General features: G+C 39.8%; 2 protein-coding genes and 1 long non-coding RNA gene across 4 annotated transcripts; 2 read left to right on the top strand and 1 right to left on the bottom strand.

Annotated features, from left to right (window-relative positions):
* The first annotated feature begins 2210 nt into the window (after positions 1–2210).
* Positions 2211–2944, top strand: LOC121055034. The gene has a single exon (XM_040526410.1). It carries the CDS (start codon positions 2348–2350, stop codon positions 2837–2839), a length of 492 nt encoding a protein of 163 aa, XP_040382344.1. The 5' UTR covers positions 2211–2347; the 3' UTR covers positions 2840–2944.
* Positions 2945–3573: 629 nt separating this feature from the next.
* LOC107304632 lies at positions 3574–4924 on the top strand. Of its 2 annotated transcripts, XR_005812251.1 has the most exons (4): positions 3574–3716; positions 4080–4173; positions 4275–4335; positions 4754–4924. It is a non-coding gene; the product is annotated as an uncharacterized LOC107304632 (long non-coding RNA). The 2 variants fall into 2 exon arrangements; XR_001550706.1 differs by lacking the exon at positions 3574–3716 and having other exon boundaries at positions 3743–4173.
* A 10201-nt stretch (positions 4925–15125) lies between these two features.
* On the bottom strand, positions 15126–21580 carry LOC102719500 (casein kinase 1-like protein HD16). Its single transcript, XM_006657427.3, has 17 exons — positions 21289–21580; positions 20158–20621; positions 19057–19182; positions 18899–18972; positions 18744–18813; positions 18598–18653; positions 18435–18506; positions 18261–18355; positions 18052–18115; positions 17846–17975; positions 17547–17762; positions 17339–17460; positions 16260–16434; positions 16082–16172; positions 15769–15926; positions 15482–15670; positions 15126–15375 (listed from the first exon to the last, which is right to left on the bottom strand). The coding sequence occupies exons 2-17, from the start codon at positions 20566–20568 to the stop codon at positions 15316–15318; spliced, it is 2109 nt and encodes a 702-aa protein (XP_006657490.1). The 5' UTR covers positions 20569–20621; positions 21289–21580; the 3' UTR covers positions 15126–15315.
* Between the last annotated feature and the right edge of the window lie 5565 nt (positions 21581–27145).

Here is a 27145-nt window from a genome sequence, read left to right as displayed (position 1 = left end):
CCTTTATTATCCGTTTTCCGTATATACTTTATTACTCTTTGCTCTTGTCATACATAACGTTATGGCTCGCTGTTTGATAAATGGTACTCCCTCCGATTTTTTTTGACACCGTTGACTTTTTATCTATGTTTAATCTCTGTCTTATTCAAAAAATTTATATAATTATTAACTATTTTATTATATTACTAAAGTAACTTTAAGTATGATTTATAATTTTGTAAATTTGGACATTTTTTTAATAAGGCGAAGGGTCAAACGTAAATCGAAAATCAACGGCGTCAACAAAAACGGAGGAAGTATTGATGAGGAAATAAAGCCATGATAGTGAGATTTTCATTCTCTTTATTTTGAGCTATGTTTGGAAACATTAATAGTTTGACCTTTAGCGTGGAGTGTCCTATAGGTTTCAGTTTATTCATACAAATCTAAACAAACTTTCATCACGTGACCTACATCAAAAGCACAATATGAAAACAACCACATGGGCATACCATGTTATACTCCCATGCCGCAAAGCTACAGTAAAGTATCCAGTTTCTTATCTTTCTTATCTTATAAAAGAAAGAAGAAAATATGGAAAATACAAAAGAAAACTAGTGATTTTGCATATTGCATATTTGTTAGGAGTTTATCATTCAAATCCGATGTGCATATATGCAACACATATTTTTATTTTATAGAAATTAGATGGTCAACTGATAGGAGGGACATGAAATAGATCAAAATCAAATTTTGAGATACACAGAAGTAAGCAAAACTCATATGTATAGAAGGGATTTGCTATAATCTTAGGGTATAAAAAAGATTATCCCTTAATTTTTAACCGATCCCATTGTTTACCTTATAGCATTCCTCGATGTTGCTAAAGTCTTATTGAAAGTGCATCTGTATATGATTTATTTAAGAACACTATGTAATTACTAATTTTATCTGATTTAATTTATCATCAAAGGTATTTTAAATATAACCTTTTTTATCCATTTATAAAAATGAAAAATATCAATGGTTCATACTAGAATACAGCACTAATCTGCGATCGATGCCCCGCATCTTCTTCCGTTCTCTCCGCCGGTGCCACTGCCATCCACCCACTTGCCTGGTCCATCGAGCCCGTGGAAGCAATTTTTTACGCTGGCATGTTATCTAAATAATTATAAAAAAATATGAAAAAATTTAATAAGATAGTCATATCACTCCATAAACATACAAGTATAAATACAAGTTATAGCAAAAATAACAAAAACAATTATGAATGTGTGTATACTTAGTTTTAGTTTTTTTCTACAACTTATGGAAGTTAAATTTAAACTTGCATGTTTATAGAGTGATATAACTCATATTAATCTATTTTGATAATTTTTTTATTTTTTATAGCTATTTAGATAGCGTGTAAACGTACCGTCAATGTTTACCCGTGCGGTAAAAAACCGTTTCCCTGAGCCCATGCTCGTCTCGCCAGCCGGCGGCGGCGCCTGATTAGCGCATCAACCCCGCCCGTCGCGCGCCGAGCAACGCACGCTGCCGTCGGCCAAGTCGCCGTGATCGTGAAGGCACAGGAACTCGCTTGGGGGCGACAGGGCGTTCACGTCGTGGAGAACGACGATCTATCGATCGAGCATCCTTGGCAGCTAGGGATTCCGATAATTTTCGTTCGACCGGATCATTTTTCATATTTAGATAGTTTTAGGTGGATAGTTTCGATAATTTTCGGATTCAGAATCGAATTTAGATTTTTTTTTTCTTTAGATAAAAAACGAATATGGTAAGGGTGATATCCGTCGGTTTCAGAAAACGGTTGGATGCTATCCGGATTTTTTTTCGGATATCCGAACCAGTGCATCAACCATTCAATCAAATCAGCTCAATCTAAAGAAGTTCATCTTGACAATCCAATAACCAGTATTAACCTTAGTTGGTTCTAACTAACTGCTTCAAGCAATCTAGCTGTCCACGACCACACAACCGTCACGTGTGTTTCTTTTTATGGTATTAGTAATCACTTATATTTAAAAATACTAAAAATATTGATGAGTTAAATACTTATATTAAAAAATAACAAGTTATATTTCAATGATATGTGAAATTTAGTTTAATAAGTTTTTATGTTCCGATTAATATTAGTTACTTGTTTCAATTCGTATTTACGTCGTATTTATGTTCGGTTTTACGATTCCGATATCGATTTCTAAAGAAAAAATGGCTACTGGGCTCTCTCGTCTTCCTCCCCACGCCACGGGGAGACGAGAAGCCGAGGAGTAAACCCTACTCGCCACCACGCGTTCCCCCTCTTCCTCCCCACGGGACGCGGCGTCTCTCATCTCCTCCCTCCCCTCGCCACTGCGCACGCATGATCGCTCGCTCGCTCCGACCACAACCCTTCTCCATCCACGCGACGCGGCCGTGGATGGATCTTTTCCATGGTGTGGAGTTCGCGGTTCTGCAGATGTGGCAGTGCGAGTCGTACCTCCTCGTCGACGAGGACGGGAGGTCCGTCTACCACGGCAGCCTCGGCGGCGGCGCCTATCTGATCAACGCGCAGTGGGCCGTCGAGGAGATCGTTGCCGGAGCGCCCCCCACGAGGACGCGGTACGTGCTCCTCCGCGGCGCCTACGGCCGGTACCTTGGGACCGGGGCCCCTGACGCCCGAGATCGCAACCGCGAGCGCTGCCCCTGCTGTCCACTCCACTGCTATTCACTCGAGGCCTCGCAGCGAGACCGCGATGAACCGGAGGTCGACGACATCATGTGGCAGGCCATCGGGTGCAGGGGCGTCCCGTGCGAGGTGGGCGATCGCGCCGGGCCTCCAAAAATTATGGGTCATAAGATTTACGAAGTATAGAAATCAATTTAAGTTGTCTTATATAATAAGTATATATAATAGTTTAGTTCTTTAAGATTTTATTCCACAAGGAAATAAAGGTCCGATCTAAATTCTAAATTTCTTGAAGCGACATGAGTGTTTTTCCAATACAACTATTGTATAAGTGTCATTAGTTTTTTTTTGGTATTCAATATTAAGTCTCTACTTAGTGCTCCGAACTGGATCTTATATTTCACGGGACGCCACTGATCAGGTGCTCCGTTAGTTGCACATTGAGTTAGGACTTATCTGAAGAATATTATAGGACATCAAATTTATCTAAACTTATTTGATGAATTTTCATGAAATACAATGAAATTATATGCAAATTGGGTGTGTGCTATGTTTCTTGAATCTTGACAATAGGGTTTATCTAAATCTTGTGGATTTTATCGCCAGAGATATTAAAGGTGACCCATGATTCAGTGAATCCTTCTATGCTAAATTTGCTTGTCGGTTTCATAATAACTAAAAAGCCTAAAATTGTTAGGGTATACAGTTGCATTGTTTAACATACTCCGATACTAGTGAAAGAGCTTTTTTAACAAAAATATTGATTATGGTGACAATTAGTATCCTTGCCTAGTATGGTTCATGTATGATGTACTGAATCTACTGAAACATTCAGGGTATGTCTCTGTCTATTGATTTGTGATTTTTGACGCTACCAATTTGCAGATGCTACATGCCGTGTTCCTAGAGGAATGATTCGGGCCCTTTCGACCACTGAAGACCTAGTAGCACCATTGCTGCCACCTTCACTGCTGAAAGCTGATGAAACTCTGACTCTCTGTACCACGTGGATTCCACTGGCTTCACAAATTGCTGGAACTGCTGCTGCTCAAGTTGGCACTAGGTATATGTCTTCTCTTTCTACCACAACTATATAATATTGATGTTATTTATACACAGGGAGACGATGAAATTTGAAACAAACGTCAAACTGGCTATGTCTACATGTTGAGCGCCTCCCTACCCGTTCTGTTCTTCGTGGGGCCTATGCTTCCTGCAAGCTACGACGACGTCTGGATAATTGCTTCATTTGCATGTATCTAGGGAGTCTTGCGGAATGTTTGGCACGAGATTCGAGAGGAGCTTTAGTCGACATTTCAGCCGCATACTATATGCCACATTTTTTGCACTTGTGATTTACAGTATATATCTTCTCGTCATGCGTCTAACTATGTCTTTGGTGCTCCTCTACCATCGCTGTCACTAGCTCCTGCAAATCATGACAGATTATTCTGGAGGATAGTGTTCTTCCTCATCGGCGTGGTGTGGTTTTTTCTGAGCATTTCGCTTTGTGGGCAATGGTAGGCTAATCAATGCTAGCTCTTACATGTTCTTGTTATTGTTTTATCAATATAATAATTTTACGATAGATTATATCATATCATTGTTATTGCCAATGCAGTGTTGCAAGTCTGATGCTGATCAAGATTTGGATGCTTAGAAAACGGAACAGATTTTATCAGGTACAAACTTAACTTTTACACATGTGGTGTATACGATCTAAATAACCCAAGGTTCTCTCGTTTTACGCGTACGCTTTCCGAACTGCTAAATGGTATAATTTTTGCATAAACAATCTATAGGAAAGTTATTTAAAAAATCGTACTACATCTGTCCCATAATAACCTTATTTTTTGATTTTTGTGTCCAAAGTTTGACCATTCGTCTTATTTAAAAAATTTATAAAAAACTTAAAGAAATTAGTCACGCATAAAGTACTATTCTTATTTTATCATATAGTAAATATTAATCGCAAAAAATTCAAATAAGCCGAAGAGTTAAAACATTGTATACACTCGATTGTGCCTGCCTTTCTTCGGTTATATGTATACTCGTGTAACCGTTTTTTTTTTAACTAATCTCCTTTTTTACATATTGCAGTGGTTCGGGGACGTTGTTGGTCTTGTGATGATTGGGATCATTTTATTCACCCTAGTTCCATATGTCAACAACTTACAATGGGTGTTGTGCACCGTTTTCTGTATATACTCTATTACTCTTCGCTCTTGTGTCATACCTATTATGACTTGTTGTATGATAAATAATATTAACGACGAAATAAAACTATTATAATTAGATTTTTCATTCTCTTTGTTTTGAACTATGCTTAAAAACATGAATATTTTGACCTTTAGCGTGAAGTGTCATATAGGTTTTAGTTTATTCAGGTAAATCTAAACAAACTTTCATCACCTGACCTAGATCAAAACCACAACATGGGCATACCATGTTATACGACGGAGGGCGGGTGCAGGCGGCGCGTCGGCTAGTCGCTGGTGGGCAGCGCTGACAGGCGGACGCAGGGGGCGCACCAGCGAGCCTCCACGTCCACGGTCTGTGAGAGTTGCTGGTGTACGTGCTAACGCTCCGGTTTCAAAAATATGTATTTGATAGCATATTATTAAATGTTTGGTAAAATATATTATTAAATACAATTATTCTGATCGAGCTTTAAATCAATCCATATCACATATTTGAAGGATATTCTAAAGATTGGTTAAAAGTGCACTCTGAAAAATACAGGTGCCAATCCGGTCATTTTAAACCTAACACCTAACTCATGGGTGCTATGAGCTAATTAGACACCTAAAAGCACTGGAGTAAGCACTTCCAAAGTTATTGAGTTGTCAAAATATATTGTTGATTCTGATAGATCAAAGACTTTATCACCAACTTGTCCAAACATGGCAGACCTTAAGTACTACTTCAGCTGGTAACTATAAAATCGGACAATCCTATACCAGATAAACATGTACCTTTGACATTCTATAGATGCTGCACATAACTCAAGCAATCCCTATCACATATTAACATAAAACTTTCCGGTCACTTGTTGGCTATAAGCCTATGACTCAGGACTTGACGACGGAATAGTTGATACAACCCTACATAGTTGAGATAACATATTTTGACTAATGGTCACACTTTCAACAAAAATGCCACCTGGAAGACTTTACATCCAAAAATGTTGCGTTGTAAAAAGGATGGTTGTATATTTTTATTATGCATTAGATAGGCCCCGTTCGGCACCCCATGTTAGATATCTAAGCACCCTCATTTTCCTCGCGCACGCTTCCCGAACTGCTAAACGGTGTATTTTTTGCAAAATTTTCTACAAGAAAATAGTTTTAAAAAATCATATTAATCTATTTTATATTTTTTAATAATTAATAATTAATTAATCATGTACTAATTTATTACTATATTTTCCACGTCGGATAACTTACCCTCTTCCCTCCTCTAGCCGAACGCGGTCATAGCATACGAAGGTTCCTGAACAAAATGATATGAACTCACTGGAACTAATGCAGGTTTGCAAACTGTCACAACATCAACCTCATTTGGAAGGATTGTAATGTCACCACCCAGAACTGGCGGTCCGTGCCTGTCATAGTAATAAACATGAAAAATATGATGATTAACTGTAATTGAGAAGCATTTTATACGAAGAATAAGGAGCTCCAGTTGTCAAAAAGCCAAGGTAATCATGTAAGGAGAACATCAACACAAGTCAATTTTGAAAAATTTGACAGCACATAAGCAATTGGTATTTCCTTACAACTAACTCACCATAAATTACAAGCCTATCTTAAGAATTGGCTGTTTTCTCTTGCACAAGTCATATTTTGATCTTATCATTGGATTTTTGCTTAATACATTGTCATCTTGATGCTGCCCAACGCCCCTATATTGTCTATACCATCCTTTGTCTTGTACTAATCATAGAATATTTGATATGAGATATTGAGATACTGCTGCTTGCTTTAACTTTGGGGTCTTTTAGAAAACAAAATCTAAACGTGAATACAAAATCTAAAAATAGACTTCCAACCCCTTTGTTTGGAGCTCCAGTAAGTCACTAATCAAACAAGGTCCGAAATTGGTCGTGCACATCTCATGCTGGAGAACACAGGATGCACTAGAGCACTAACTTCAGGTTGAACTGGTCTATAAAATGGCAGGTCTGTAAGGCTGGAACACTGCAACCAAAATCATGTGATTTTTGCTCTGAAGGTAAGAATTCCAATTTCCAAAAGCTAAAGTATGTCCCAATCAGAAATCATGTAAAAAACATGTTTTTGTTATTTAAAGAATTCCTTTTCATATGATGTTTTGTTACTTACCTTGTATATATATTTGTTTCATGCTCTCAACTGGTGCCCTTGTGAAATTACCTTCCGTTTTACCATCTAAAACATAGATCAGGACAAATTTGTTCATTTAATTTCGTTCATTAAAATGTTTGTGAACAATTAACCACCAGTATTAATTGAGAATAGTAATTGAATGTTCAATCTTCAGTAAGCAGTCCTGCTTGTCTTATCAGCCAAGCATAAATAAGGTAACAGATAATATATACCTATCTACTGATAGAAACAAAATCAAGATCTGAGGACTCATTGATTTCACTGAAATTTGGATAAACAGATATTATCTCTGAAGCTTCTTACAGCCTGATTCTTAAATCATCGAATAGGGGGTAAAGGGAAACCAAAAATGCATGATTTCATCACATTCACGGAAAAGAGACAAGTAAATAGGTGACAAATTCCAGCAATTACCTATGTCATGCCTCATCCTCTCTAGATAAGAAACCAGCATTACAGGATGAAAGAGAACGACAAAGAATGAAGAACAATAATAGTTCGGGTAGCATGAAAAAATGTATATACATTCTTTTCTAAAAACCAAAAATATTGGTGTATCACTGCATTAATAAATAGGAGAGTTTGAATACATAAGTCTAACTGCCAATGCCACTAAAATGACAACACAAAAATGAAAATGGGGGCCAGTAAATTTTGAAAAAGGAGAATCTAAACCAACCAGTGCTGCAATTTGGATTGTCTGTTCTCTTTGAGACTTTGTTCTCCTCCTTTGCCCCAAAAAGTTTTGGGCCACAACCCTAGAACACAGTCCTGTCTTCTGAAGTCAAGTGTTTCAATTTTATATAATGCAACATGCAACATTGGAAATGTAATTAACAAGTCACCTTCATTTTTCCTCTGCAGTGGAGGCCATTAATCACTGAAGCCTGTTAGCTACCCTTTTTTGTTTGTCAGTTTCAAGTCTGAAAATGAGTTCAATGCATCACAAAGAATCTGCAAACAATGCATCATAGTTTTCAGACACGGAAAATGCCACCAAATGGACAGTTCAAATACTAACTGTGCAGTAATTAGGTAAAGTGTAGTGCGACAAAGCGGTTAAGTTGAACAAGTCATGAAAATGCAAACTTTCAGTCTTGATCAAATTAAAGCCACCAAACGTAATTCCTGTAGCTAAAAATCATTAAAATTGAACGACCGTTCCATTTTATATTATCTACTCTAAAGATAGGCAAAAAAACACGAGAGCACACACCAATCTTCGTAACTGAAGCTGGAGTTCTTCAACAATTGCTAGCTCAAAACCCACATGATACAAGAAAATGCAATTTCGAATCCGTAAACATCGTCTCCAATGCACAATGCAACAGAAGATCTACCCACCTCGGCTCAGCCTCGAAGGAGAACCACCTCCTCCCATCTCCCAGGATCCAAAAACACACCCGCCCACACCGTAGCCAATAGGAGCAGCACCCGATGCTCCTGCCAGCCCGCACCCTCCACCTTCACCCACTCATGAGTATCCTCATACTTTAGATCTTTAAGGACTGCCAAGAAGGAAAACACATTACTTATTAGAGTGACATTGTAACATACCCAAGCCCGTAAACCCGAGAACTAAATTTAACTTAAATGCATCATGTGGTTGGGAGTGATTTTAATTGTTTTTGGATCTTAATCATCTCATCATCACATGCAATAATAGACCTAGAGTCACAAAAATAATTAATTTGGTATTTATGTGCATCCAAAAATTCTACAAAAATTCTGAAAAATACCTTGGCATGTCATAAATCAACCCTCAAATTTTCAAAATTTTTCTTTAAGGTTTGCTATCTCTTTGATCTATTTTAATCTCTCGAAAATCCTGAAAAAACTGCTTAGTAGATTCAAACTTGCTCTCTTGGTAAAATTTATTTCAAAACCTCTTTTTGAAGTTTGGTTTCATCCAAAGTCTTCTACTAACTTTCCTCTAACACTACGAGGAGTGGCACACCATAGATCACTCTTTAACCCTTTTTTCTCTCCCTCCAAAAATCAAATCAGCTACTAACTGCATTGTCAACGGCTGCTAATCATGCTGTCAACCCATGTTCATCCCTTTATTAAGCCTAAACCAAAAACTTCTAACCAAAACCACTTCAGCCCTTTCACTCTCCACATCACCCCCGACCAAGAGGATCGCTAGTACACGTTTGTTGCTGCACAAAATCTCCCTTCAATCCCCTCCAAAGATCCTTGGCAGACAACCTTCCATGACAGCCTCCAAGCCAGATTTCAAATTTTTTTCACTTGCAAGTGGGCTCCACACTCCTAGGACCCACATGGCAGCCTCCCAATCTCTCCTCACAGCCTCCACCGCCCTCCATGCCCAATGGGAGCCCAAGAAACACCATGATTTCACTAGCCACCCTCTCTCTCACTCCCCCCACTTCATTTTTGCTTATTTCTCAAGCCAGCGCGCCAGCAGCAAGGGCATCCTCCCCCCATCACGTTTCAAGCCCAAGCAAAAGCATCCCATGCCCAGGTTACTCGGAGCTTCACCGTCTTTCCCGGCACCGGCAACTTAGGCGTCGTCGTTCTCCATCCCTGGTGAGTCCCTCTCACTTTCTTTCTATGGAACGTGATCTACGTATCACGCCGAGCTCATCCGTGCCTCTTTTGCCCAAGAAGCAATCTATCGAACACGTGGTGGGCGTCACCGACCTCGCCGCCGGCCAACGTCTTCACCGCTCCCGTGGACATCGTTTCATCCGTTTCTTCGCTTGGTGAGCACCCTAGTACCTTGAGACATCTCTGGCACTAACTATTTTGCACTAACCGAGCCCTTGCGTGCTCTAACCAAGCCATTACAAGCACATGCATGGCCATACCAAGACATAACACTGTTGTTGCTCGTGTTCCATGGGCTACGGACCACCATTTCCCTCACCACCACCACTCACGGATGCGCAAGGACCCCCTCTACATTTTCTCTTTTGCGCTCGAATCGATTCAGGCCACTGATCGTCGCCGGCGAGCTGAAAATCCAACTCACCCATGGCTGCCCCTTGTTTGAGCCGACGAGGGACCTCCTTCGGAGAATTCGACTAAACCTAGTGTCCTATCCGAAAACTGCCTAGACACATATTACTGTAGCAAGGGAGTGCGGGTTGATTTCCTATCTTACGAGGGCCTTTCTGCAAAACGCCCCTCACTTCAGAAAACGTCATTCACTGACATGTGGGCCCGGCTGAAATTAAATTTTGAAAACTGATTTTTTTTTTAGCTGAGAATGAGCAAAACTTCAAAATTTTGTAGAAAATTCATTTTAACTCCGAAAATTGTGAAACCAGTTTTGTTAGATCCGTGGAACTGTCAACTATTTTAGAAAAATATAAAACTTGGTACTTTTTCTACAAACTTTTCCTTTATTTTTGTTTTTCCCTAAATGTCTCCTAGAGCTTGTTAAATCCATAAAAAATTGAAAATAGCTCTAAAAATTGTGAAACCACTTCTGTTAATTTTCTAAAATCATGCTCTGTAACTTTGTAAAAGTAATTTTCTTCACTTCTATACAAAAATGTTGCTTAATAAAACTTAGCCCTTTTTAAACCTTTTTAATTATTAAATACATATCTCTGTAAAACAAAGTGATAAAATAAAAATTTCTTCACTAGAGGCCACCTGAGACCAGCACACACTCGCTGCATAAGTATCATGCATTTTCATGCATTTTTGGTTTTTATGCATTTTTGTATTTATCGTATACGCGTATTTTGAATAGAGGAAGAATACGTCGAAGAAGAAGAGGGTGAGTTTGTTGAAGACCAGGTTCAGGTGTTTGCGGACGAAGTCAAGTCAGCCCCTCCTTTGACCACTTTGATCCTATGTTTTATTGAGCTAAATGATTCTATTGCAAACATGCATACGTTAGCTAGTATTAATTTTAGTAAAAGAAATTATATAAATATGGGAATGGTATATATGACCTAATTGCTGCATAACCAACCCACCTTGAAATATTGAATCCTTGCTGGTTGCAACCATAGGGTTCTCTTGGATACAATTATTGTGTTATTTGGGATTATGCTATACTTATATTGCCGTTATATGCTTATATATTCGGTTACCGCCTTACAAATTACTCAATTTGATGAATGTTATATGTGAAAAAGGTTATTTTGATACTGCTGGACAGAATTTTAAATGTGTGAGTATTGTGAACAGAAAATGGAGAAAACTTGTTTTTAGACTTGGGCGGCGAGTGGTGTACATATGGTAGTAGATGTGCACCGATAGGGGGAGCGTTCACCCGGGTCGATTAAGGACCTCACTCTATGTCACCAACTAATGAAAACAGTACAAACCACATGTGCTAAGTATGGGCTGGCCTTAACCTATTAAGTTGTTTAGAGTTTAGCCTTGCATCTTGGTAGGCCGAAGAGTATGAGTTACCGGGTTTTGGTAACTTATCGGAACTTCCTATGGTTTGTGATGAAGTTTATTAATGACTTGTGGTATGTGATGATTGAGTGGGCAGTCTATCCAATACAACGGTGACGTGCCTCATGAGATATTCTGGGTAGGGTTCCTTACGGCGCTAGGTTAAAGCGTGGGCCCGCTACCTAGTGGCGCTACTTTGCTAGTAGCGTGGGTAAAACACACATCGTGCTGGTGCAAGGCTAGATAATAAACAATGTAACGGTTTTGTTATGACCTCTAGGTCACACTCAATGTGTAGAGTGTGGTGATACCGACGGGTATCGGATAAACTAGAGCGATCCATATCATGTGGGCTTAAAAGTTGTACAAACTCTGCAGAGTCTAGAACTAATCGATTAGCCGTGCTCACGGTCATGAGCGGCATGGTGAAGTGTCATGAGTATAGTTTGTGATTTTGATAAACTCTTGTGAACTTGGAAAATGGTTGGAATGTTGTGTTGGTGAACTTGGGTAAAGTTCGGTGAATGGTGATGATATGATGGTAAGTGGTGATGATCTACCCTGAGAGGTAGACGTGTGTTATTTATTCATTTACATTACAAGTTTTACTTACTCTATACTATTGTAAAAAAAATTCCGTTGAGAAAATATTGTGAACTAAAACTGGCATTTACGCAAATTAACCTATACACAGCTTATCCTTGAATATGGCCAACATATAGCATGCTAGGGTTGTCACCGACTTGCCAGTACATTAATTTGATTAATGTACTGATTTCTTGCTTTCTTTTACTTGTTTTTGGCTCAGACCCTGCTGCAGGTATTGACTGTTTGGATGAGGCGTTTGATGCAGCTTGTGATTTCCAGGATGGTTCTAACTAGGGATTTACCCTAGCCGGTTTGCCTATGGGCTTTTGATTAGCACGCTTACCGCATGAACCAATATGTATGGCTTGTCGCCAAGTACTACTTAGATCTTATTAAGACTATTATGCTTTATGCTTAGAACCACTTATGATTCGGATATCATGCTTGAAATGGGTTATGTGAGACTATGTTGCATTCCTGGGCAACTAGTCCCACATGAGGATGGGTTTGAAATGGTTGAGATAACCGGGGAATATGCCTTTGTTGAGATCGAGTCTCTGGGGTACGCTTTTGGTTGCCACCATCGAGTGGTTGACGGGCGTATGACGTAGATGACTGGCGTGGCTATTCCAATGGTTAAGTCTTCTATTTCATATCCGATGGCTTAGAGCCTTTGTAGTGCCCTCTTCAAGACATGTCGGGGTCTGCGATGAGTTGGATGGTTACCGTAATTATTTGGGTTTAATTTGAGACCCCATCCATCCAGATATTTCGCGCTGACATGTCTCGGAGCATTGCACCACCTAGGCTTTGGGACGTCCTCACAGACATGCTGAAGCAATGGATATTGTTTACATTTAGATATGCTAGAGGTGCGCCGAACACTGGAAAATTTTAAACAGATGTCTCGAAGTAACAGAAAACCAAGTTGAGAAATCAAATATGGCACAGGGTTCATACAACCAACTTCTCTTGGAACCACCTGTTTTTATCTCCGAGAACTGTTATGGAAACAACCATTGCATATGGAATAGAAATGCACCCTCATATCTGTTGCGTTGTCTATATATCTAGTAAGATGTAATTTGCAACCTACCAATCTTTAGGAAGCACTGCACTGTTATTCCAAATATCACCAGCATATTTCTTCATCCCAAATTCTCAATCAACATAAGGTAAGTTGGCATATTAGTCATCCAATAAGTGCAAAGTCTTGTCTATGAACCCCCAATCCACAGTCCACACACAAAGAAAAACCTGACAACTAATAATCTAGAATGGTGCACCAACAACAAAATATTTGAATGATAACCCTAACATTAGACTTAATCCTCCCTAACATGCAAAACCAACATCCATCGGAATAAATTATCAGGTCACCTCCCTACTGCCCTTACACACAAAACTCCCCTCCAAATGAACTACGCAAAACTCTGTAGACCATACACACAAGCAGTGCAGCAAACCCATCATAAAAATTCAGATTTAACAGCATTCTTCCTCCTGAAACCCATCACAAAAATCTTGCCACCATTGAATTCAAATACCTTGTCTTCATGCCACCACCCTAAACCCTCAACAAACAAGCTTTCATAGAGTGGTGCCAGCACACAAGTACTCAAGTAATAAGCCAAAATTTACAGCAATCATAACAATTTAGTTTTTCCTTGCCAATTGGCTCTGAAAAAGAGAATGACTTGTTTTTCAAATGTGAGAGCTATGAACTACTATCATTTAAACTTTTATTTGTACACACGATGGGCAAGCATTGTGCTCTATGGTGACCTTGGAATCTTGAGGAGAAACGCAAATGCATACCTGGTTTCCCATAGAATGGAGCGGAGGCAAACAGTGGGCGGTGGAGATCCGAGGAGCGCGGTGGAGATCATGGAGCAACAGCGTCGGTCGCGGGCGGCGCGGTGGAGCAACAGCAACGTGGTGGAGGGGCAGCGGCGGTGGGTGGTGGAGCGATGGCATTGGTCGTGGGCGGGACGCGGAGAGGTGGCGTCGCGGTCGCGGAGAGGCGGCGTCGGTCGCGGGCGCAGCGGCGACAGCATAGTGGAGGGGCGGTGGCGGCGGCGTCCTGCGCCGGGAGGCGACGGCGGCGTCCTGCCGTATGGGAGCCGCGTCCTGCCCTGGGCAGAAGCGGCACGCCGGAAGGGGGCAGCGTCCTGGGCTGGGTGGAGGCGGCTTCCAGCGCCGGGCGGCAGCGGCATCTTGCAGTGGGATGATGCGGCGTCCAGCGTCGGGAGAGCGTAATCAGGGGCATGTCACACGCTGTGTAGGATTGCACGAGAGAGATGTTTGAAAATATTATAGGCCATTAGATACGTGCATCTGATAGTGAAAAATAGATCTGCTAAATCCTACGTATATTTGGTGGTGTCGTTATAAAAAAATTTCAACTCCTCTTTTTTATATTAGTATAGATATAGATAGTTATCAGACTTCTTTTTTAGCCTAATCATGTACTCTCTCCCAACTTTTTTATTTGATACATATTTTCATACAGGAGAGTATAAAGCTTATTCCAACTTTTTTATTTGACAAATATTTTCATACAGGGGAGTATAAAGCTTATATTTGGTCTTTGTAGTGCAAACGAGTCACCATGGAAAATGGGAAGTGGTGCATTATCCTATCCCCGCCATTCCTGATGGGGATAAGTTTCGAACCATTTCATTCTCTATGAATAGCAGATAACATATATCCTCATCTGGTGAATTCATCGTGGAAAATTAGTGATCAGGCCCCTATTGCCATCTCACTTAGACCCACACAGATCGGTGTGATCCATATCAAAAATTAATAATTGCCGCTTATATGCTCGTCTGAAAAATAGGAATATGTTCTTTTGTGAGTGACAAATTATTTGATTTTTTGATACCAATTTAATAATATAAATGATAAAATTAACTTTTATAAAGCTGAAAATCTAATTTAGAAATATAAAATAATAATTTTTTATATAGATTTAAAAAAATACTATTTAACAGTTTGAGAAACACACGTCAAAAAGCTAAGGAAAAATCTTAGGATGATATAGTATAAAGAACGCGGCTACGTGGTAATAGACGTAAATCGATTTCATGCAAAAGACGCAGAATGACTTTACGCACAAGACGCAGATCGATTTCCAATGTGTTAGCTTCTTTTATGGAAAAGGCCCACAAGGCCGGCATCCGGTAATACAACATTTCTTTACAGTCGCAGAATACCGAAACTTCTGCTGCTCTCTAGCCCTATGATCATGCGAATCCACTTTCCATCTCCCACTTCTCAATGCAATCGCTTCAATTTCAATGGCAGGCAATCTCACCATCAACAGACGGTTCGCCCGAAGCAGATGGAAGCTATGTACAGATTTTTCGCCCATTTATCCTGCAAACAACACAGCCGCTCTGTTACTGAACTCGGAAACGTGAGAAAGATGGTACTGTTTTTAAAAAACAAGCCATGGATTTCAATGAGCTGTAACAATGAATACCTTGACATGATTGCTGGGAAAGGCAGAGGTCCGGAGAGTTTCTTGTGTCTCATCTACTGGTTTGCGTTTAGGTATGCTCAAGATAAAAGCAGCTTGGTCATTAGTTGCTGCTGTTGAAGTTATTCTGTAACCAGTCTCCCATCGCCGATGGATGCCTTCGCTTGGATACAGGAAATCCAACTCTACAACCTAAAGAAGGCATAAGAAAAGATAGACTCGATGATTCGATCTAAACTCCCAAATTTGTGTTCTGAGAATATGATCAACTAACAAGCGATTATTCTAACCTGTTCAGAGTAACCTGAATTCCTTGACATGACTACACCCCAGCGATTCCCAGCAGTGGCCATAGATGTCACATGAAAACCTTCTTTCCACTTTTTATTGATCCACTTGAAGGGGAACGACTCACTAACCTTGTATGACTGCTGGGTGTAAGGAGTTCCTGCAATAATGGGCGTATCAAATTATAGCTGGTCATAACTCATGGGGAGCAACAAGGTTAAAACAAAACAATTGTATATTTCATAGTTAACGAAAAAAGGGTCAGCATATGGAAATTCAACTGGTGAAATAACTAATAGGAAACACAGCCAAGACCTTTGGACATCACAACTAAAGAACTTCCATTGGTTGATCCAGCTATTGCTGTTATGTAGAAATTCTTCTCCCACTGATCCATTATCCAGTCCTATGTATAATTGAAACAGAGTTAGGACTTCACAGTAAACAAATAATACATGTATTGATTATCACACTAAAACAGATTGTACTGTACCTTATGCAGAAAAACTGGTGAGAGCTCATGAACTTGAGAACAGAAACCAGTTCCTGCATCCATTATGAGGGCCCAAAGATTTGCTGAAGAAGCCACACAACTAATGTATAGGCCATCTTCATTACCCTTCTCTATATGCTGCTGAAGTCTATTGTCAGCTACGTTATAGTGGTACCTAACAAAGAAGTAACATAGCTTGCTATTAATTTTACTTGTAGCAATAATGCATTGCTACACTATTAAAGAGTATGTCTGCACAAGAGATCCAAGCAATGATTCGCCAACCAAGTTTCAGAATTTGAGATATTTCATGCTCAAAAGCCATGTACAGAGAATCACAAGAAGATGGTATTGCAGGTTCAAAACAAATAAAAAGTGCAAACTAAGGCCCAGAATCACTAGCACTTACATGTTGTACTTCACATAAATACACAGAGCATTTTTCATGGTTTCATAATCCATAGTTCCATAGTACTAGTATCTCAGCCTTATCAGGCATGCATAGTCTAGTCAGTAAGAGACATGTCTGTGTGTATCGCTACATTAAAATCTGCAAAAGAGAGAGCTTTTGCAATTTGTTGCTAACTATGTTTTTGTAATAACTACCTACTTTTTTTTAGATTTACAACTATATACACTACAACTAATAATTTTGGGTCAATTTTAGAATGTTCTGATCATCACACAGAATATTTCATGTCAGGTGTTTGGCTATCAAAATTGGACGCCACACAAATAATAGGTAGCTGTTATTAATCAAGATCATCTGTGTTGAGCCTAGAACAATGTATGTTTAACAAATAGTTTGTCCAGACTCATAAGCCGGAGTAGCATTGTTATGTAGAGTTCAAATTAAGCAATCTACCATCTACCAAAAATAAGTGCATATTTTTATGATAATATCAAGTTTGATTACACAATTCAAAAAAAATCCAAATGGAATATTTAATTAGTCCAGATAAGGCAATAACTTTTGTTTCAGATTACTACTGTTTGCATCCAAGAAGAGCAAATACCTAGCCTAAGCAAACACCAATTGATCATGCTTTGTATCTAGTTTAATCTTTAGTGTCATTTACCTTTGCTTCATGGCCCGCCTGGCATTGTAAACTGAAATCCATTGAGCTGCTGGGCTACCTAATCTAACTTTCTTCTTGGGTTGCTCATCTTCTTCCTGGTTTCTTCCACGTTTCTGCCCAACCTATAATTTGGGAAAGAGGCTCATGGACAGATAGGAGAAGCAAACTAAACAAGATGGAGATGATGAAACTGGTGGGTGGTACAGACCTTAAGAGCGCCATCAATTCTGATAGGCCTTGAAGCAGGTACTTCAATCAAACCATCAAAAAGAGAAATTAGTTTGGCATAATTTGGCTCCTCATCAAATTTCATATTTGTGACCATATCAAGAAAATGTTTAAACGGAGGTGGACAGAAACAGCATAGCATCTCTGGAGAAGTAGACATTTTCTTCTTGCAAACAAGGAAACTCTTGGTATCACCCTGCATAATCAAGCAAGCAGCTAAAATGAACTGAACTGAGCTTGTTATCATGAAGTTGACTGAATAAGCATATGAAAATATACCTGGTAACCTTGCCAGGGCAATCTTCCTCTTATGAGAAATATAAGGGTGTAAGCCAATGACTCTAAATCATCCCTCCTACTACCAGTACGGCCTAAATGGGCATGGACACTGGCATATCTAATTGTACCCCTGAAAAAAGTGAAGACAAAATAAGTAAAAAGACACCATATGAGAAACAGAAAACAGGTACAGAGTTATTGCCAACCTAAAGATATCAGGCCTTTGGTCATAATCAACATGTTGCCCAGATGTTTCCCTCCATTTCGATGCTGTACAATTTAGATAACACCGTATCATACAAAAAGTACACGATAAGTAAAAGAAACAGAAAAGCAAGCATAGACAACATTAGATTTTAGCCCTAGGGTATGCCAAGAAAATGTGCTGCAATGGAACAAATTATTAATAGCATACCTAAACCAAGATCAATAAGGTAAAGCTTCTTCTCGTCAGGTGATCCAGGCTGACCAAGCAGAAAGTTCTCTGGTTTCACATCACCATGGACAAATCTACAAACAAAGGATGCATTAATGTAAATTAATAATGCATCAAAGGATGACCTGTTGAAGAATAACGACAGTAAGTTACCCTTTAGAATGGAGCTTCTCAAGAATTGATATGGCCTCTACGGCAATGCAAGCACCCATATGTGGAGACATCCTGTTAATGACATTCTTGTTTTTAATACAGAAGCAGAAATATGAAGAAAACAAGGTAAAAATAAGGAATGGGGATAAGTTTAGGTGCTTACGCCTGCCCCAATGAATTCCACACATCCCAAAGGCTGGGACCAAGCATATCCATGACCTGGAAATTTTTAATTACAATGAAATCAAAAATTTTGAGCTTCATAGCTGTCTAGACTCTTATAATGGTTATCAACTTCAGTGAACTTACAAGAATATAATAGTCGCCCTGACGACCCTTGTAGTGGACAGCTGGTATGCCATAGCAGCCATTAAGAGTACTAGTACAAAAGGTCAATGATCAGCAAACCAAAGAGCAAAAGAATAATCCAACAGAAATGAAGTGTGGCTATACTAAGTACATACTGGTAAACTTGCCACTCATATGGGGGACCATAATTGCACCCTTTACTGTTTCGATGCTCAAGCTTCAAAGCAACCTACATGAGGATCATTTTCAGATTGTATTAATACAAAAAGGGATATTTTTACAGCAAAATGTTTATTCTATTTAGAGAGCAAACCTCATAAGCATCAGGACCAGTGCGGTTAGTTCCACCAGATACCCTTCTACCAACATAAACTTGGCCAAAACCACCTTTACCTAATTTCCTGTCAGTTATATATTCTGGAGAATTACCTACTTGAATCTGCAGCAATGACAAAGTATTAAGCTTCCAGAAGAACGATAAAAATAGGATCTACTATGTAAAGCTCCAACATCACACCGTCCTAGGGAAGCCTTTTCCAGAAATGTGACTTTTTGGGGGGGGGGGGGGGGGGGGGGAAGCAATGGATTTTAGTTTGTCATTGAAATGAATTGTTGAAAAGGCGCAAGAATCAAACTGGAAGCTGAGAGGAATTCCTCAGCTATATGAACTTTCAAGTCCTATATAACTATACTCAAGCTTGAAACGGTCTACTGGGCTTGAGAACCAGATTGAACTGGACATGATTGTCCTGCTTCAAGGGGATATTGTCAGGACCTACATGGGTGTGACTGCTTATGCATCGTTTGGAAAAGATCTGATATTCCGGTGCAGGCAATCTACTCTGGAAGCCTCAACTAGAGTTGTAGGAAGTGCCTGTCATCAGAACTGTTATTGAATCGATTCTATTTTGCTACCGTGTGCAAAAATTGATACCATTTTCTTCAGAGCCACAACAGTAATGCTTTACAAAAATCTATAAAAGTCGATGTAAGGCTGTATCTACTAGGTTGCACAGCAATCTACAGCAATGCCAAACTTGCCCAAAAGGCTACGTTGATAAATGAGCCCAGGATGTGTCAGTGTCATGAAAAGTGAAGTAGGAACAGGAAGTAATGGGTGAAGTGCAGGACTGCAGATCATATGGAGGGCCTGGACATTCAAAAAACATTTTTTTTATTTTTTATGTGATGTAAAGATATAGAGTGCCACAATATATTTAGGCTCCATATGTGTTTGGGCTAAATCTAGCACCAAATGGAATATCGAAAGAACATGTGAGGTGAAGGATACAAGCAAATGAATTTAATTTAATTGAATGAACATCAAAACCTATCAAGAGCTAAGTAATGTAGATGAAACTAGTAGTCCATGGCAAGATGGAAAGAAATACTGAAGAGAAGTCATAAGCCATACCCTCTCAGGGACAGGTAGTGAAGATTCATCATCGGCCCCAACAAGCTTCTCTGCGCTTTCACCATCCATTCGCAAACCCTTATTGGCAACAACTTCAGGTGCCTTATTCAACCCAAGGTTCTTTGCTTCACCAACACCTGCCTGTCTAGCAACAGGTTTAGGGGAATCCTCACGATCTGGGCCAGCTTCCAAGTCAACAACCTCAACCTCCTTTCTTCTAGCCCTTGGTGCTGCTGCCCCTCTTCTCCCAGCAGCACCCTTTCTTCCCCTGACAGCAGGGGTGGGAACACGCTTTCCTGCTCTCTGTGGAGCAGGCAACGCTGGTTTTGCAGCCTGTTCTGGTGGCTTTTGGTCGTCAAGCTTTCTAGACCTCAGCCGTGCTTGGCGAGTACTGCTTCGCAGCTCTGGCATCCTCTCCCCATGCAACTCAGGTCACCGCTCCAGCCCTCTGGGATCCTTCCAATCTCCACATGCACAAGCAGAATTGAAGGCATAGATCAATATACAGAACAAAGTAAAATACTCATAAACACACAAATTATATATAACAATCATTCATCTACCAAAATATCACAATAATCACCAGGCTGCAACCAAACACGACCACTGCATCATCTCCAGGCAGCGAGCAAATGAGATGAAAAAAGTATCTAATAATCGATCGAGCTGGATCCTTCATCGTCGTCAGAATCCACTACCAGGAGGCACCCGACTTCCCCATCACACAGCCTTTAGCGGAAGAATCGAATGCGTCAATCGACACAGAAAGGAAAGGGGAAGCATCCCCATCACGCGATGCCCTGCGGCAGATTTCCAATCGATGAAAAAAAAATCCCAACCTCGCAGCCAGATTACCGCCAATCCATCCCCAAATCACCACCAAACCACAACCCAGCCCGCATCCCCGATCCCCGCCCAAATCCAGCACATGCACCCCCAGAAAACCGCGCCGCCGGTGACCCAATCCACCCGCCCAAATCGGAGCACGTCCACCCCCCACCAATCCATCAATCACTCCACGATTCCCCCAAACGCCGACCCGATCGCCGCGGGAACCAACGCCCGACGCCCAAAAAAATTCAAAAAAAAAAAACATCATCGTCGGAGGGAGACAAGAGAATAGGCGCTTACATCGGCGGGCGCGGGGGGGGCGGCGGCGGCGATCGGAGGTCGGTGGTGCGAGGGGAGGCGACGGATTCGGGCGCGTCGTCGCCTCGGGAGCCGCGCCTCGCGGATCGTCGCGGCGCTCGTTCGCCTCGCTCCCGTCCTCGCTGGTGGTGGTGGTGGTAGCGATAGGCAGCCGCAGCTCTCGATCTCCTTCTCTCGTGTGGTGCGGTGGTGGTGGTGGGCTTTTTGGCTTTGCCTTTGGGCTTCGCTCGCTCTCGTCTCCTCTCTCCTCTGCGTCGCGCTCGCCTCCTCTTCCTGCGGGGCGACTTGTGCTTGCGCCGTGTACTGCGCCACCTCGTGCCTCTGCCGCCTACCTGCGCCTGCGTCTGCGACTGCGTGCGTGTTGCATGGGGCGTGTAGTAATAATGCCGGTCGTCGATGGCAGGTGGGCCCGCCACGTCAGTTACAGCTCTCGAATAGTGTCAGAGTTAATGCTGTGGGTTGGGTTTGGATTTTTTTTCCTCCGTCCGTGCTCAATGTCACGAGAGATGATGTAACAGAAGAAACGGTTATAGTGCTATGAGATAGCGTTAAGAGATTCTGTAACGGTAAGAGGAGATTATGGATTTTATTTACCCATATCTCGTAAATATAATACTCTTTTATTAAATGCAGCTGGTGTGGATATTACAGTAAAGCATGACGGTCATTGTATCAATACTCGCAAAAAAACTGTTATGGATTTACAGGATTTTCATTATCTATGTTCGCGATATGGTATCGTGAAATATTGAAGGAAAACATACACGGTGCTACAGTGTAGATTGGCTTTGTAACGGTGAGGTGTCATGGATTTCATTTATCCGCGTCTTTTATTAAATACAGTTTTTTTTGCATGTTTTATTAAATACAGTTGTCGTGGATATTATAGTAAAACATGGTTGGCATGACATTAATACTTATGAAAGTTTATCATGGTTTTATTGGATTTTAGTTGACTATGTTCACAATATGGTGTCGTGAAAGATGTAACGGAAGGAAGATGTTCACGATGCAATATTGTAGATATGTTCTTTAACAACAATGGGAGGTCATGGATTTCATTTATCTGCATCAAGTAGATATGATAATATTTTATTAAATACGATTGGTGTGGATATTATAATAAAACGTGGTTGGCATGGTATTAATACTTACAAAAGTGTGTCATGAATTTATAGGATTTTAATTGTCTATGTTCATGATATCATAGCATGAAAGATCATGTAATGGAAATAACATTCATAGTATGTCGATCCTGTGGCTGTGATTCGAGGGAAGATCCCATATTTCACTTGTCTTTTATGGAAATAGTTAGTGTGTATATTGCTATTAACATGGTTGGCATGATATTAGTGTTTGTGGAAGTTTATTAGAGATTTTCATCTCTAATTGATTTGGTTCACAATATGGTTACATGAAAGATCCTACAATCTTAATTTGTACTAATATATAAAAAATAGCAGTTGTATCTTTCTTTAAGTCTACCCAATGAAACGTACACAAAACTCACCCAGGCCATTTTCAATCGCTCAATCCTCTTATCTAATGGTTTAGATTAGATACTCAATGATGTGCATTGAAATGCAACGCAGGACACACGCATTAGAAAATGTCTTGCACTCCTTCCCCTAATAGCGCATGTGATCCACTACTCCATAGCACCTCATCCCAATAGTGGTCATTGCTCTTCTGCCGCCCCTATTGCCACTGCTCCCCCATCCCTACCAACCATGCCCCCCATCTCTTGGTGGCATAGGGAGCTAGTTGACACATCCGCTTCACCGTCTGACAAGGTTGGGATCCTCTTCACTTGCACCGCGAGCTAGAAGCCTACACCTCACCATCGTTACCCATGATCCAGAGCTTGCCATCGCCGATCTCAATCCAAAGCCCTTGTTCTTAGCATCATAAGCTAACCTCGTTGGGGCCTACTATTGCGCCTCCGTCCGGAGCGTTGTCATCGACCATCATCCTCGATCATATTTGATCCATCTCCAAGTCTGATTACAAATAGTCGATTTGTATGTCATGTCCTAGGAAGGAGAAGTGGTACTTGGTGCCGGGTATCAAAAGCACTTCCTTACTGTAGTTTATCGCTCGATATCCCTAGCGCAGACAACCTTAACCTCCTATTGTGGCATCCTAGTCCACCACAACAAGCTTAGTGATATATGATGGATAACAACAATATGGGATCCATATCACTTGTTCATCATCCAATCCTCTTTTCAAAATAGCCCACTTGGTCATGTAAGTAGTTTCTCCTACCTTGCCTAATCGGTCTTTTGTCTATGGCTTTTGTTTTGGTTTGCTCCTGTAAGGTGTGAGTAATTAAATCGATTGACTTTGCCATTTGTTAACTCTTTCAACTTGGTAAGTTGCAATGTTAGTAATTAAAATCCTAATAGGCTTCTTATTAATCGATATTTTGGTGTGGTTTCCATGCATTTACTCTCTCTACCGATATTGCTACAATTTGCTCTCGATCGAGGAGGAGGCTATGCGAACTAATTGATCTCTATTAATGCAATCAGGTTGTTGATGTCACTCGTGGTCACCGTCCTCCAAGTGTTGTGTCTTATGTTGCATGTAGGCCTACAACACCACCACTACTATGTTGCTGTTGATATCCACGATTCTTGAACCTTGTTGTTGCCAACACAAAGGTTAGTATTTTATCTCATTCGATGTGAAGGTGGCGATCTGCTGGTTAGCTGCCTACACTTGTAAATGAATGAGCGTATAGTTAAAGTATAAGGTCAAGTTGCATGTCCCATAAAATTTTGGAAAATTTGCAACCGTGTAATTATGATTTTGCAAAGTTAAAGATATGTCATTGGTATATCACTGACATGTGGGGCACACACAAGTCAATGACTCGTGGGTCAGGATGGTATATCTCTAATTTAGCAAAAATATAATGGTTTTCCTAAAAAATTTTATAGATGACCATTGTCCATTGTATGAATATGCAATTTATAGGTTACACCCTATATTCTACTACCAATTAACCATATATATCATGTTTATACTACTATTAAAAGATGCGGTTTTGGTTCTTTTCTACAACCACCCACGAATCGTACCCATAAATCCTCCTTTAATCAGTAGTCGTCAGATCCCCCAATCTAACGGCTCATATCTTCCAGTAACAATTCTATCTACCAATCATACACATGACTCACATAACCACTAGTCTATCATTGTTGTGTTCAGTTGTCCACAGTCCCAACTTCCCGGAAGCAAACATGCTTTGGGACCTCCGAAAAGTTGCCCAAGGCGATGTTGGTTCAGTCACTTCGCCCTTCCCCTTCACTCTTTGATTTAGTCTTCAAATATTAGTGGAAGTTTTAGTTTACTGCAGACCATCTTTTGTTTTTTTGCCCAGGAAGTGTTCGATTGAATGTCGCTCAAGACATATGATACTCAGTCCTCAGTCCAACTTCCATTGCAGGAGGTTTACCCATGGATATATTTTTATTTGTAGTTTCAAAATCATATTTTTTTTGACTTGCAGGTTGCTGAATTGCTGGTGAATTGTTCAATGTGTGGAACCTTGTACTTATTTACTCTCAAAAGTTCAGTTAGTTGACATAACATGTCAATGTGTTAAAATTACTACTTCACATATATATACATGGACATTGATTTAGTTTGGAAGTGAGAACACATGTAGAAGACAAGATTGTTCTCATATTTTGATGTATCCTAGGGCTGCGTTCATTTATAGGGGTGGGTAAGTTAACTTACCCAACACAGAAAACATAGTAATAGATTAGTACATGATTAATTAATTACTAATTATTAAAAAATATAAAATAGATTAATATGATTCTTTTAAATAACTTTCCTATAGAAAATTTTTACAAAAAATGCACCGTTTAGCAGTTTGGAAAACATGCGTGTGAAAAATGAGGAGGTTAATTAGGTAACTAGCAAGGCCAGCCGAACGCGGCCTAGGTGGTGTTTGGGACAAGGGACTTATTTTTAGTCCCTTGTCCCATCAAATGTTTGGACACTTATTATAAACAATAAACGTAGACTATTAATAAAACGCATCCATAATCTTGGACTAATCCGCGAGACGAATCTATTGAGCCTAACTAATCCATGATTAGCCTATGTGATGCTACCGTAAACATGCTCTAATTATGGATAAATTAGGCTTAAAAAATTCATCTCGCGGATTACCACTCATTTATGAAATTAGTTTTTTTATTAGTCTATGTTTAATACTTCAAATTAGTATCCAAACATCCGATGTGACATGAGGATAAAAAGTTTAGCTCCATCTAAACAACCGCTAATCAGGTGCATGCACATTGCTTTGTCTCTACTCATGGGTTGACGGTAATGCTAAATGATACCCATGTATGCTCGGGAGGGAACTACTATTTCTTGACTTGATTTCGAAAAGAACCAATTTTATTTTGATTTGTCCCTCTTTGTAAATGATGTACTGGTTTTCTCCCTAGTTCCATATTGTATTTGCTGAGTATTCTTTACTCACTCTTGTGTTTCATTTGGTTTTAGGTATAAAATCCCAGACATGGATGGGTTGGGCATAGAAACATTCATCTTCACTTTTTACAACACAGTTTTAAAGTTAATAGGTTTTTGGTGTAGAATTGTCCGATATGTCGATATCTGGGGTGTTACACATAATTTCACTAGCTAGAGTTCAAGTCTTATTTTTACTAATATTAAGTTCACATGCATGCAATCTTAGTGAATCACATATATGTACTTCTAAGAATAATGCTATGCGTACTAAAATATATTTATTAAACTCTTACTAATGTATTTGTTCCATATTACAAGACTTTCTTAAATTATCTAGATTTATCTATAAATCAATATATGAACATATTCCTTAACATCCATATGAACTTGGGTGTGGCTAGAAAATCTTACCATATCTCAACCATTAGATTTAATTGGTGTCTAGTTAAAAAATAAAAAATCAATCACATTGTGCCATATCAGTTTTCCTAAGATTTTTTTAAACAAGTTTATGTACAACTATCATTTTCCTACTTTTAATAATCGCGAGGTCAAGGTATTAACCAATGGTATTTGTTCCTTTAAACATGCTAAAAGGTTGCGCTCATATATGTGTGTTAGTATATGTGCATAGTGACGTACAATGAAAAACAAAGCCAATAGTCTAATATTTACTTACTCCTCATATTTCATATTGTAAAATGTTTTGGTTATATATAAACTTATGTATAGATCAATGAATATGTTTATATATATATATATCTAAATTCATTAGCACTCGTATAAATTTAGGACAGATCATATCATTTTATAATATGAAACAAATATAATATCAAATTCTACTAGCTAATGGCATAGTTAACCCAAGTAGACTAAACTAGTAGCTTCAGTAGGTCTGGCCACTACTAGCCATAAGGCTCCCAACCCATGGTGGTTTTAGATGAGCTCAAATAAATCGGAAGCGAATGACCAAAGTTACTCAAGCGCATGAGCAATAGCCTACCAAGCCACAACTTCAAAGTCTATCTTACTTTTAGTTACCACAACTCCAAACATATATTACTTCGAAAGCATGTTGATAAAAAAATATTCAATGAAATCAAAAAGATTAAAAAGGAAAAAAAAGAAAAGTATTCGATGCAACCAGGTTTGCTAAAAAAGTGTCCCCTTCTACGCCGACAGGATATCCTTCAACGGTGCTCTCCTTACTTCTTCGTGCTCCTCCTTATGCTCGCGCAATAAGGATGTGAATGTAATGTCTCTAGGAGCAAGCCCGCGGTGAGGCAACACTGTCATCATCCGTCATGCCACTTTATCTCCCTCGTCAATGGGCCAT

This window comes from Oryza brachyantha, chromosome 7 (genome assembly GCF_000231095.2).
Source record: "Oryza brachyantha chromosome 7, ObraRS2, whole genome shotgun sequence".
Classification (NCBI taxonomy): Eukaryota; Viridiplantae; Streptophyta; class Magnoliopsida; order Poales; family Poaceae; genus Oryza; species Oryza brachyantha.
This window is presented reverse-complemented; position numbering and strand designations above follow the sequence as displayed.